Genomic DNA, 12,288 nt, shown 5'->3' with positions numbered 1-12,288 from the left:
CTAAATTTACCATCTCTGCCTCTTATCCTTGCAGGGGCATACTGACTCTGAACTCTTACAATCTCACTTTTATATCTCCCACAATCAGATGTTGTTTATGCCTCTAGCAGCTGTCTCCAGTCTACTTCTGCCAGGTCCATTCTTTCAAAATTAATCTTCCCCTGTTTAAGATATTAATTGAGAGCAACATCCTTTTCCATGACCACATTATAAAGCTAATGTTAAGTACAGCCACATTCCTGATGCATTGTTCATTTTGATATATTTATTTAAAAATGTAATTGTATAAAGCATGGTAGTTTTTGTTTTCAGCTCCAGTATGCAACGGATTAATATCACCCAGTCGGCAATTTAAATTTTGGAAGAATGGATTCTGATCACTATCCAAATGTTGGAGTGTGGAGGTTCAGAACAATTTTAATGGAAATTTATATCATTCTATCGTGGATAGTCAATGGTACAAATGTATAAAGTACAAAGAAAAAATGTTAAATTTATTTGATAGATTCAAAAACATGTAGCCTGTTTATCCCATTGAATAAACAGAAAAGCAACACATATAGGCGACTCCTCATTATGGGGGCTGGAGGGAGAGTGGATTGCATTCCTAAAAAATAGTCCTATTGCAGTTTTCCATAATGCAAAGCCATGTCATTGGTGCATGCATCAAAGAAAGTTTATTTATTTACCTCCTTTCACATATACCACAAGAGTGAATTTTATTCTGTATCTCATATTTTCTGGCAGTTACTTGTTCATTCCATTACATTTGATTTCTGTTACACGTGGCCGTAATGTGGAGACAATCTGCATTACCTATCTTACTGAAGAACAACTCAATATCTCAGACATAACGTTTATGCTTTTATATAAACAAGGCACACATTTTCCAGCCTATGAAATTTTCCATCCATTTGCTCAACTATCATGAACCATTCATTCACTCACTCAATGAGATCCATTTGATTCCATCTATAGGCTTCATTTTTAACTATAAAAGTCCTTCACAATCAGTGACTCAACAGCAAGAAGGAAACCAAAAATATAAGAATCAATTCATGACTGGTTTTATTTGGAGAAGGTTGATAATGCCAAGTTATTTTAACCAATACTTTTTTTAAGCTTAAATTTATTGAACATAAAAATATGGCACATGCTTACAGTGAAGTAAATACTGGATATTTGTGATAAACTTGTAGCAACAAAAGAATCAACTTGTCTTTTAATGACTTCTTAGTTGCAAGAAGTAACCATGCTAACTGGGACCCTCATACACTTCCATCAAACCTTTTCTCCGTTTTCTCTATCCAAAAAGAACACCTGTAATTCTGTAAAGATCAGTCTGAAGATGTTCTCCTGGGATGCTACCTGACCCCCTGAGTTACTCCAGCACTTTTTCTAAACCAGCAATTAAATCTGCAGTTCCTTCTTTCCACAGGCTAAACAGCTTTCTCTTATAGCTAAAATTCCATAGTCCAGTAAAACTCTGTACCCTTCAATGTAACTGAATCAGTACAATAGCATTACCAGCATTCATAATTTAACAAAACAATTTACACACATAAAAGGTAAGTGCTGAACACATTAAATGTCTATTAATTGGTCTTTATCTATGTACAGCAAGTTATGGAACTGTATTTCCATTCAACATTATTTCCAAATTATTATTATTTTATAGCCTTTAAAAGGTGCCAATGTTAAACAGAAAATAAAATCTCTTCACCTCTGAAAGGTATTTTATATTTTTGGATTCAATTTTTATAACTATTTCTAGGATACTCCTGGAAAGCTGATTGCAATTAAAGTAACAGCTGTTGTTGATGGCTTATCAAAACTATCCTTGGACAAATAAACCAAAAAATAGTTCCATCCCACCATGCCAATTTGAAAATCTGATTTCAGTGTGTTAATTCTGGAAATAAAGAGTTGGTATGAATAAAAATGACCATGAGCTGTTGGATTGTTATTAACATTTTCTTTGTTCACAGTTGTTTTGTAGGAAAATAAACCTATATTATCTGGCGTAGGAAATATGACCCCAGCTTAATAAAATACCCCAGCACATCACCCAGTTGTTACAAACCACGGAAATACAGCGGGTCGAGGCCCGATTACCAGAACAGCAAGGCAGGTAGGGTTAAACAATGGACGTGCACCAGCCAGCAATGTCCACATTCCAGTAATCAGCAATGAAAATAACTGTATTTGTTGAGGTGGAGGCTAATTTGTTGAGGTAGTGTGACCACATTCGGTCTGTTAATATAAATGGCTCAATTTTTAAATTATAGTTTTTAAATGTCTTGTTCGCAATCTCCCAAACAGTCTGAAGAAGGGTTTCGGCCCGAAACGTTGCCTATTTCCTTTGCTCCATACATGCTGCTGCACCTGCTGAGTTTCTCCAGCCTTTTTGTGTACCTTCGATTTTCCAGCATCTGCAGTTCCTTCTTAAACAGTATTTTTAAGAAGCTGTTTGTTGAAAGTGTGATCTAACTAGAAAAACATTCAGGGAACCACTAATGGACATAGGCACTAAATGACCAATGTAATTTACTGAGGAAAGGATATTGGTGTGGGGAATGGAAAAACAGGACAAAACTTTGAGCATAGAAGACAATTGTAAGATAGCAAGAAAGTTGGCTTTACTTTCCAATCAATACACATTGATCTTTAATATGACGTTTCTTACCTTGAAAATGAATCTCAGGCAAAAGAAAAAGTATCCTAAATTAGTATGATGCTTTTACTAGTATAGTACAAGAAAATGGCTTTCATAACCCAATACATGGACTGCACTGCCAGGGGTAGTGATGGACACAGCAGATACAATAGTGGTATTAGAGGCTTTTAGATAGGAACAGAAATGCATGGGGAATTAAGGGATGTGAAACATGTGCAGGCAGTTTAAATTAGCACCATGTTCGGCATAGGCATTGTGGGCCAAAGGGGCTGTTCCTATGCTCTACTGTTCTATGTTCCATAATTTAAAAAAAAAAAGTAAAACTCAAGTGATTCCACGATTTACCTAAGTATGTGTTGAGAAGATATTCTGAGTTAATGGCTTAAGACTGGCCCCAGTAAGTATATTAAACATTTGAAGGGTGTTGAATTCTCTTTGGAACATCTGAGGAAGAGACAATATTGAAATGAATCAGAATTTAATACCATCTCAATGAAAACACACACTAATTTTTAACAGAACAGATTAGAAGAATGGTGTCTGATTGCTGCTGGGAGAATACGTGGAAACAGTTTTTTTTCCCCTTAACTGTTTTCCCCCAAGACTGCTGTTTCTCCCGAATACGTCAATTTCCAAATATTTATTTAGTTGGCTCTCTAGTTTCGATCGAAATATCGGTATAAGCAATACAGCCCACATAAAACAAATTGTATTTGCTTATCCATCAATCACAATTACATCCACTTTACATTATAGATACATGTGTGATAGTAGAACCATCTATATTCTTAAAAAGATCTTGCAGTCTCAGTTTGGTTGCTATATTTCTTTCAAGATTTCTTCACAGATTGGATGTGGATGCAAAGTGATTTGAGATGTCCTAGGTTTGTAAGAGATGAATAGCATTTTCTTTCTTTTAATTAGATTTTCATGAAAACAAGATAGAGATCAGATAAGTGGAATTTAACAGATTGTCCACACAAATACACTATCACAGGGACCAGAGAATCATCTCAATCTTTGAGTCTGTAAAATTGGTCCAGGTTGAATAACCCATTGAATTAGTCAGCACGATAATATCTTAAACAACTTCTCTTTAAAATTTAGCATAAAATCAGTGATGATATTTAGGAACATAGATAATGAGCAAAGGAAAAGTGCAACTGTACCTGCTTCCACTCAGTTTCTGTGTTGTGCATGTACCCGAGCAGATGGCAGATTCCATGTAATGTGGTCACCTACATAAAAGTGAAAAACAAAGAAAATATCTAAAAGCAATTTACCATACAATACTGTGGTTAATCCTTCTCTGAAATGGGAAGTTTAGTTTGAAAGATGAAGATCTGAGAAACTCCAATGCAGCATGAAAATATAAGGGATGAAATTAACCTGAAGTGCACATCTCCTAGCCGAATGATTTGTTGTTGCTCTCTTGCACATTCACCATGAACTATTTCCTCCTATCCAGCTTCACAATGCATATCCCTTTCTCCCATCATTCATTTTGATTTCTGGTCTGTAGACCTATAAATCCTCTTGTAGAATACCTCTAGATTTAGGACAGTACAAAGTCTTTTTGAATACCTACTGTTAGTACATTGTAGAAATCTTGCCCATATACTTGGCTTTGTTTGTGGATGTATTCTACGCCTAAGAAGATGTCTCCGAGGTTATATTCATCCTGATGTAAGAGTTTGGGAATATCTCCTGGTCTGAGATCCTGAAAGAAAGGTTGAATGAATTATCACACTATTTAGATCAATTATCTTTAATTATATCCTTAATAACATTCAGACTCAGGCCAATAATGGCAAGTAATGTATGTGCCACACGCGTGTCAGGCAATGGTCATCCCCAACAAGCAGAGCTTTCAAACTTCCATTAATTTTCAATGGTACTTGAATACTTAGTCAAGAACATTATGCGATCACCACTGAAAAGAAATGGTCAGCATATTAGCCTCATAAATGTGACGACTTCCCAAGCAGAGGTGAGGCAACATACGTCGCAGAGATCAATTCAACTGCCGATTTTCCAATACCTTTTTATCACGCACAAGATGTAACCAAAGTGCAATGGTATGCTCTCCACTGATCTCCACAGCTATGCCTCCAATAGTGATCAAAAGGCTTGAAATCGATCAGTATAAAGCGGGCGCGGTTGTGGGACCAGAGGGGTTGTGGGGGCAGGAGGGTGTGGGCGGTGGGTGGGGTGTGGGGGGGGGGGGGGTATGTGGGCGGGGGGAGTTGTGGAGGGAGAGGCTGGAATTGGTGGAGCCATAGGAAACTCACAGCGGGCACTGCTCATTCTCCTCTGCTGGGATCAGAGCCCCCGCTTTCCGTTCGGCTGGGCTAGGTCTCCCACGCTGGGCTGGGCTGTGTTGGGTCTCCGATGCTGGGCTGCTGCTTGGGGCGGGGCGGCTGCTGGGGCTGGGCTGCTGCTTGGGGCGGGCGGCGGCTGCTTGGGGCGGGGTGAGCTGCTTAAGGTGGGCACACACTGGGGTGAGCCTTAAGCGTAACCACACACACCCCACCCACCCCACACACACACACTGACCACCCCCCCCCTGATATTATATTTAATATTATTTATTCGCTACTTTTACCCCATTCCCCACCCTATCCACTCACGCATAGCCCCCAACTCGTAGGCGCAGCTAGAGAGGAAGAGAGGGCAGGGGCAGGAAGAGGGCAGGAGCAGGGACAGAGGGTGGGGGCAGAGACAGAAGGTAGAGGCAGAGGGCGAGGGGGGGGGGGGGGGGGGCAGAGAGGGAGAGAGCAGAGAGGGGGGTAGAATTAGAGGGGTGGGGGGCGCGTGGCGTCACAGGGGAGGGCTGGTTCCCGAATGTAATACTCCCTCACTCCAGCTCCAGCCTCCAGGCTCTGCTTCTGCCCAGTTCCAGGTCCAGTCGCTGGGCTCGGCCTGTGGCAGCAACCTCCCCACCATGCGCCGACCCGGGGCGAGTACAGGGCCCGACTTGCTCATTCCAAACTGAAGAAGTCATTAGCTGAGAACTTACTCCTCAACTTCTCACAGTACCTTCACTTGGCAGCTCTGATTCCTCTTCTCAGCTTGGCCTGCCTGCAGAGGTCTGCAGGCATCCTGTAGGCATCTTTAGACTGGCTGAGCTGTCTGAGTACTGCTGTAAACCGGGGCTTGTTGTTGTTGAACCAGATGCGGGTCCTAGTGGGAATGCGACTGTCTTCACAAAAGCTGACATATGATATCACATTGTCTGTATACTCATCGAGGCTTGTGGTTGCTTCCCTGAACACATTCCAATCAGTGCAGTCAAACCAGGACTGTAGGTTTTCAATGCCCTCGCTTGTCCACCTTTTAATTGTTCTGACCACAGGTTTGGCAGATTTTAGTTTGTGCCTGTAGGTCAGAATAAGGTGAACTAAACAATGATCAGAGAGACGCAGAGCCGCCCGGGGAACAGAGCAATATTCTTGATTGAAGTGTAAGAGTGATCGAGTGTTCTCTCCCCTCTGGTGGGGCAGGTAACATGAAGTCTGTACTTTGGAAGTTCTCGGCTGATGTTAGCCTTGTTAAAGTCATCCAAAACAATGACCATGGAGGCCGGGAAGTCACTCTCTACCCTCACTACCTGGTCAGCGAGTTGTGTTTGCGCCTCACGTACGGAGGATTGAGGGAGGATGTAAACTCCAGCGAGAATAAAAGAGGTAAATTCCCTCAGAGAATAAAAGGTTTTGCAGTTGATAAAGAATGATTATAAATTGGGAGAACAGAAGTTAGACAGTTCCGTGATGTCGCTGCACCAGATCTGGTTAGTATAGAAGCAAATTCCACCGCCTCTTGATTTCCCTGCTGCCTATGCTTCATGGTCCACTCTATGTAGTTGAAAGCCAGCCAGTTGCAGCACTTTGTCCGGGGTTAACTCACACAGCGGTGAAGCACAGGGCAGCGACTCGAGAGAAGTCCTTGTTTGTTTGCCGCAGGAGTTGCAGTTCGTCTACTTTGTTGTTGAGAGAACGCAGATTTGCAAGGAATATACTTGGGAGCGGTGTGCGTAATCCTCATCACTCTGGAGTCGAGTGCTGCAGAGCGCTCCCCACGGGTCCTCCTTCGTCTCAAGACCTTGGACGCAGCCACAGCTCCGCCGACAAGCATGTCCAAATAATCCAGCAAGTGAGAGAAATCCAGAACGATGTTTGCAGGTATCGTATGTCCAATGTTAATGAGTACCTCTCTCATGAAAGTGATCTTTGTGAGTTTTTCACAGACGACACAAACGAACAAACACATACTAAACAGCAAGGAGCAGTACACCATGGCAGCCATCATCAGCACCAGCCTTTATGAGGTCATGAGTCATGGATTGCCAGGAGTCGTGAGGATATTGTATTTTTCCTAGAAGGATTTGATCACATCCTTGAATCTGTTTATTTTTCCATCGGGTAACCTCCTTCTGTTTTGGGAGTCTGACGTTGGCCATGTGAACATCATGGCCTGCCTAATTGAGCCCACTTTGTGTAAAGTGATATTGCATTTTTCCAAGAAGGATTTGATCACAGCCTTGAATCTTTTTCTCTGTCCACCAGGTAATCTCTTTCTGTTTTGGCTGTCTGATGTTGGCCATGTGAACATCATGGCCCATCTAATCGAGCCAACTTTGTGTAAAGTTGTGTAAAACTGAAGAAGGGTGTTGAACTGAAACGTCACCCATTCCTTCTCTCCAGAGATGTTGCTTGTCCTGCTGAGTTACTCCAACTTTTTGTGTCTATCTTTGATTTAAACCAGCATCTGCAGTTCCTTCTTACACAACTTTGTGTAACTAAGGCTTCAAGGCTGGAGATTCTAACATTGATTTGTTTATCCTTTTAACAAATTTGGGGTAATTTCAAAGACAGCGATGATGGCATCTTTCCAGAGGCTCTGGAAAAAATAGTTTTTTCTCATCTCAGTCTTAAATGGCCTCCCCTTTATTCTAAGACTGTGGCCCCTGGTTCTGGCCCAACATTGTGAACATTTTTCCTGCATCTAGCTTGTCCAGTCCTTTTATAATTTTATATGTTTCTATATCCCCGCTCATCCTTCTAAATTCCAGTGAATACAAGCCTAGTCTTTTCAATATTTCCTCATATGACAGTCCTGCCATTACCAGGGATCAATCTTGTGAACCTAAGCTGCACTGCCTCAATCACAAGGATGTCCTTCCTCAAATTAGGGGACCAAAACTGTACACAATACTCCAGACGTGGTCTTACAAGAGCCCTATACAACTGCAGAAGAACCTCTTTACTCCTATACTGAAATCCTCTTGTTATGAAGGCCAACATTCCATTAGCTTTCTTCACTGCCCATTGTACCTGCACGCCAAATTTCAGTGACTGGTGTACAAGGACACCCAGGGCTCTGTACCTCCCCTTTACCTAACCCAGCACCATTGAGATAATAATCTGCCCCCTTGTTTTTGCCGCCAAAGTGGATAACCTCACATTTATCTATGTTTTACTGCATCTGTCACGCATCTGCCCACTCACTCAACCTGTCCAGGTCACCCTGCAATCTCCTAACATCCTCTTCACAGTTCACACTGCCACCCAACTTTGTGTCATCCGCAAACTTGCCAGTGTTGCTCTTAATTCCCTCTTCCAAATAATTAATATAAAGGTAAACAGTTGCGTCCCCAACAATGAGCCTTGCGGCACGCCACCCGCCACTGCCTGCCATTCTGAAAAGGACCCGTTCACTCGTACTCTTTGCTTCCTTTCTGCTAACCAATTTTCTATCCATGTCAACACCCAACCCCCAATACCAAATTTGGCTCTAATTTTAGTCACCAGTCTCCTGTGCGGGACCTTATCAAAGGCTTTCTGAAAGTCTAGATACACTACATCCACTGGCATCCCTTCATCCATTTTGCTTGTCACATCCTCAAAAAATTCCAGAAGATTAGTCAAGCATGATTTTCCTTCATAAATCCATGCTGACTTGGACTAATCCTTTTACTTCTATCCAAATGCCCCATTATTACCTCTTTAATAATTGACTCCAGCATCTTTCCCACCACCGAAGTCAGACTAACTGGTCTGTAATTCTCCGTTTTCTCTCTCGCTCCTTTTCTGCTATTATTAACAATAGATACCCAATTGAAAGTGCAATAACCTCATGAATCTGCCTGAGTAAAAGGGTCTCATATGCCAGGTGGGAGTGAAGGGAGACGAGGTGTCTGGCCTTGGCCCTGGTTCCCAATCCCTTACCTGATGGAAGGGGAAGGACAGCACGTCGGTGGCCGCCTCCTGCTCTCGGTAGCGTCCGTTTAGGATTCGCATTCGCTGGTTGTCCACACAGATTAGTCCCAAGTCAAAGTGGCCGAGGCCTAGGATCTGACGCAGGACCTGGCAGTCCCGTCGCAGCCGAGCCCTGCGGAGCGGCACCGCACGCTGCAGGTTCCTGATCACCAGCGCCATGGAGTGGAGCCCGTAGTCAATGGCAACCCTGGTCGAAGGAAGCGGAAACGAATGCGCCGGATTTCCTGTCGCTGTTGAGCGGACGGGAACAATGTCGATCACATCTTCGCTCTGCGTTGATGTTGATGTTGACGGTTCGCGGCCGTTTCACGCCCCAGCCTGAAGTCTACTGCGGAGTAACGAGCCCGTCTGAGCCGTGATGGAGCCTGGGTGTAGGCGACTACCCTCGCTCTTCCCGACCGGGGATCCCCGCTTTGCGGCCAGAGAGGCCGCTGCCTTTGGACAAACGAGCGAGGCGCTGCTGCCGCCGCCGCCACCGCCACCGCCGCCTGTGGCGTTCAGACATCCCGGAGCAGCGATCTTGGCCCCGCCGCCCGGTTATGTCCCGGGCCTCGCTCCCGGGCCGAGCCAGACTTTCACCTTTAAGCCTCTCGGAAGCTTTCCTGGGCCCGTCCATTTCGGTACCTCGGCGGTCGGCAATTTCGGGCATCCTGAGCCCATCTTCAGCTCGCTCACAAGTCCGCACATACCGCGGGCCCGCGGAGCTGGTGTGGACCCGACCAAAGCATCGAGTGGACTCCCGGCGTTTCAATTCGCCCAGTCTCTGAGCAGCGGTGGAGAAGCGGTCCTTTACAGTGCACCACAGAGCATACCTGCCCCAGGTGGACCACCTTTCAGCTTCTCACAAGCTGCAAACAGCTCTTCCTCCAGCTTCTTCAGTTTACCTCGGCCAAAAGCGACAACCAGTTTACCAGATGCTTTCAGCTTCTCTCAGCCGACAGCCATGGGCAGTTCTGCCGAAAGCTTTCGTTTTGTCCCGCCGATTCCCAGTAACGACAGATCTTCAGCCCAATTCACCTTCTCGCAACCGAGTGTAGCTGGCTCCCTGGACGTGTCGTCGTCAAATAAACCATTGGGTGGCGAAGAAAAAACGGGTCAGAAACCGGTTTTGGGAGTGAGTGATGCCGGCCCTTTCCCATATGACGGGAAACGCAGTGTCACGGGAGTCGGTGGCATTCCTGGAAGGATTGGGTCTGTTACAAAGCATGAAATGAAGGAAGAACAGCTAACTACTAAGAAAGGGGTCAAAAGAAAAGACAAGCGAGACAAGTCACCACACCAATTTGAACCCGGTCCTGTCAAAGAACAAACACCGTGGACAGTAAATAGGCCATCCTTGGGGAAACGGCCAGCAAGAGTTGCACCTTCAATGGGCGTCTTTAATCGCACCCTGCGCGATATGTTGAAAGGTGGGAGGAGGGAGCAGAGAAAAGACAGCGCAACCTCAGAACATGAAACAATTGAAAGATTAAAGCTGTTGTCCGAAACGAGCATTCCTTCGGAATGGCCCACTCGTATGAGAAAAGAAGAAACAAAAAAGAAAACACGAGATGGTGAGTAGAATTGAATACGAAGTCCTTCTGTTATGCGAGGTGTGGAGTTATCGTGTTCCTTTGTGCACCATTTTTAGTGTGATTAAATGATCCCTGTGCCTTCAATGCTGCAACAATTTGTTCATAATCTTTTGACACCACGAGTTGGATTCTGCAGCTAGAGAAGACCTCGGACAGATGGGGTTCTCTATTCAAGTTAAAGCATTTTTTTTATTCCACAATCAACTCAATTTTTCTCTTCACTTTATTTTGGACCCCTGCTCATTGAACCAATTATTAGGAACAACTCTCTGTTTACACTTTATTTTGTTGACCCTGCCTGTTTACTCTCTTAATTTGCCCAAACCTGTAATTAAATTAATTTACTTAAATCTCATTTTGTCATTGATATTTTGGCTTATTGATTAAATAAAACACAGTGCAGTGTAGGGAGGTTTCACGGCAGTCGGGTCACGACCCATGACCCGTACTGTTGCTATGCTACTCCAAATGGATTGCAGGAGATAGATATGCTAGATATGCCATTTATTGTCACTATACATGTACAGTGAAATTGAAAGCTGCTCGTACTCGGTGCATACATATAATTTAGTACAAAAAACAAGAAACAGAAAAACAAAAAACAGAAGGGAGAAGGGGGGGGGGAAATAGGTGCACAATTCTGCGGCGCTATATACATATATACAGATGGAAGTCCGGGTGTTGGGCTGTGAAGTCAGTGCATGTGTGAATTTGAATTAAGAGTAGTTATAATTTTCGGAAAGCAACTATTTCTGAGTCTATTTGTCCTGGATTTGATGCACCTATAGCGCCTTCCAGAGGGCAGCAGGTCGAACAGTCCAAACGCAGGATTGGAGCTGTCTTTGATGATCTTCTTTGCCCTGCTAAGGCAGCGGGAGGTGTAGATATCATCAGGGATGGGGAGGGTCATATTCCATTTTCAGAAGCAACTATCAGGAGAGTTGTCAGTAGTTATCTGCGCTGACTGTCCCTATAATGCACCTATCCAAACCCCCTTCTGAGGTGTCCAGAATAGTCTGCCAGGCAAGCTGGCAGGATGGGAAAGTGGTAAGGCAGGACTTTGAAAAAAAAAAAAAAAAAAAAATCGGTTGCATGATTTTCTGAGTCTATTTTCTTTGCCCTGCTAAGGCAGCGGGAGGTGTAGATATCCATCAGGGAGGGGAGAGGGCAACCAATGATCTTCTGCGCTGTCCTAGTTACCCTCTGAAGCCTCTCCCTGTCTGCCATGGTGCAGCTGCCATACCATGCTGTAATGCAGTATGTCAGCAGGCTCTCGATGGACGAGCGGTAGAAGGTCAGCAGCAGGTTAGAGTCCAGGTTGTGCTTCCTGAGGACCCTCAGGGAGTGCAGCCGCTGCTGAGCCTTCTTGATGACCGCTGTCGTGTTGTCTGTCCAGGAGATATCAGCAGCGATATGGACGCCGAGAACTGCAGGTAGGCACTTACCATTGTTTCCAGCGTAGCGGGCCCGTTAAAACCCGCTGTAATTGTCAATTTTTGCGCTGTAAATAATTATGGAAATGGGGATAAGCGTGTGAGATATTTAGCATACTTCAGATTTCCAAAAGTGTGGAGAAATGACGGTAAATAGAAACGAGAGCTGAAGGGACAACATTGCTTGGTGAACATTGCATCAACTAAGGCATTATTTGTGTTTTTTCTTGATTCCTTTGGCATCTAAAATATTTCAGAAGTGATAAATCTGGCTGTAATTTTTTTTAATCGCCCATGGTTCCCAAGTGGGTTTTTACATACAAAAT

General features: G+C 44.0%; 3 protein-coding genes across 7 annotated transcripts in view; 2 read left to right on the top strand and 1 right to left on the bottom strand.

Moving 5' to 3' along the window:
• zgc:112416 (uncharacterized protein LOC550509 homolog) overlaps positions 1-1,068 on the top strand; it is a 118,490-nt gene extending 117,422 nt beyond the window's left edge. For both annotated transcript variants that reach the window (XM_055638200.1, XM_055638199.1), the window contains exon 9: positions 313-1,068. The gene's annotated coding sequence lies outside the window, so the exon portion shown is untranslated. The remainder of the gene's footprint in view (positions 1-312) is intronic.
• On the bottom strand, positions 1,052-9,273 carry LOC129698867 (endoribonuclease YbeY-like). Of its 4 annotated transcripts, none has more exons than XM_055638201.1 (4): positions 8,905-9,273; positions 4,266-4,397; positions 3,847-3,915; positions 1,052-3,121 (listed from the first exon to the last, which is right to left on the bottom strand). In XM_055638201.1, the coding sequence occupies exons 1-4, from the start codon at positions 9,112-9,114 to the stop codon at positions 3,023-3,025; spliced, it is 510 nt and encodes a 169-aa protein (XP_055494176.1). In that variant the 5' UTR covers positions 9,115-9,273; the 3' UTR covers positions 1,052-3,022. The 4 variants fall into 4 exon arrangements, with proteins under 4 accessions (XP_055494176.1, XP_055494178.1, XP_055494177.1 ...); XM_055638203.1 differs by having other exon boundaries at positions 4,262-4,397; positions 8,905-9,122; XM_055638202.1 differs by lacking the exon at positions 1,052-3,121 and adding an exon at positions 3,130-3,557 and having other exon boundaries at positions 8,905-9,122.
• mcm3ap (minichromosome maintenance complex component 3 associated protein) overlaps positions 9,161-12,288 on the top strand; it is a 57,450-nt gene continuing 54,322 nt past the window's right edge. The window contains exon 1 of the mRNA XM_055638194.1: positions 9,161-10,508. Coding sequence (XP_055494169.1) covers positions 9,314-10,508 — 1,195 coding nt within the window. The 5' untranslated portion in view covers positions 9,161-9,313. The remainder of the gene's footprint in view (positions 10,509-12,288) is intronic.

Source organism: Leucoraja erinacea, chromosome 7, assembly GCF_028641065.1.
Source record: "Leucoraja erinacea ecotype New England chromosome 7, Leri_hhj_1, whole genome shotgun sequence".
NCBI lineage: Eukaryota > Metazoa > Chordata > Chondrichthyes > Rajiformes > Rajidae > Leucoraja > Leucoraja erinaceus.
Note: the sequence above shows the minus strand (reverse complement) of the source record. Positions and strands in the feature narration are given on the sequence as shown.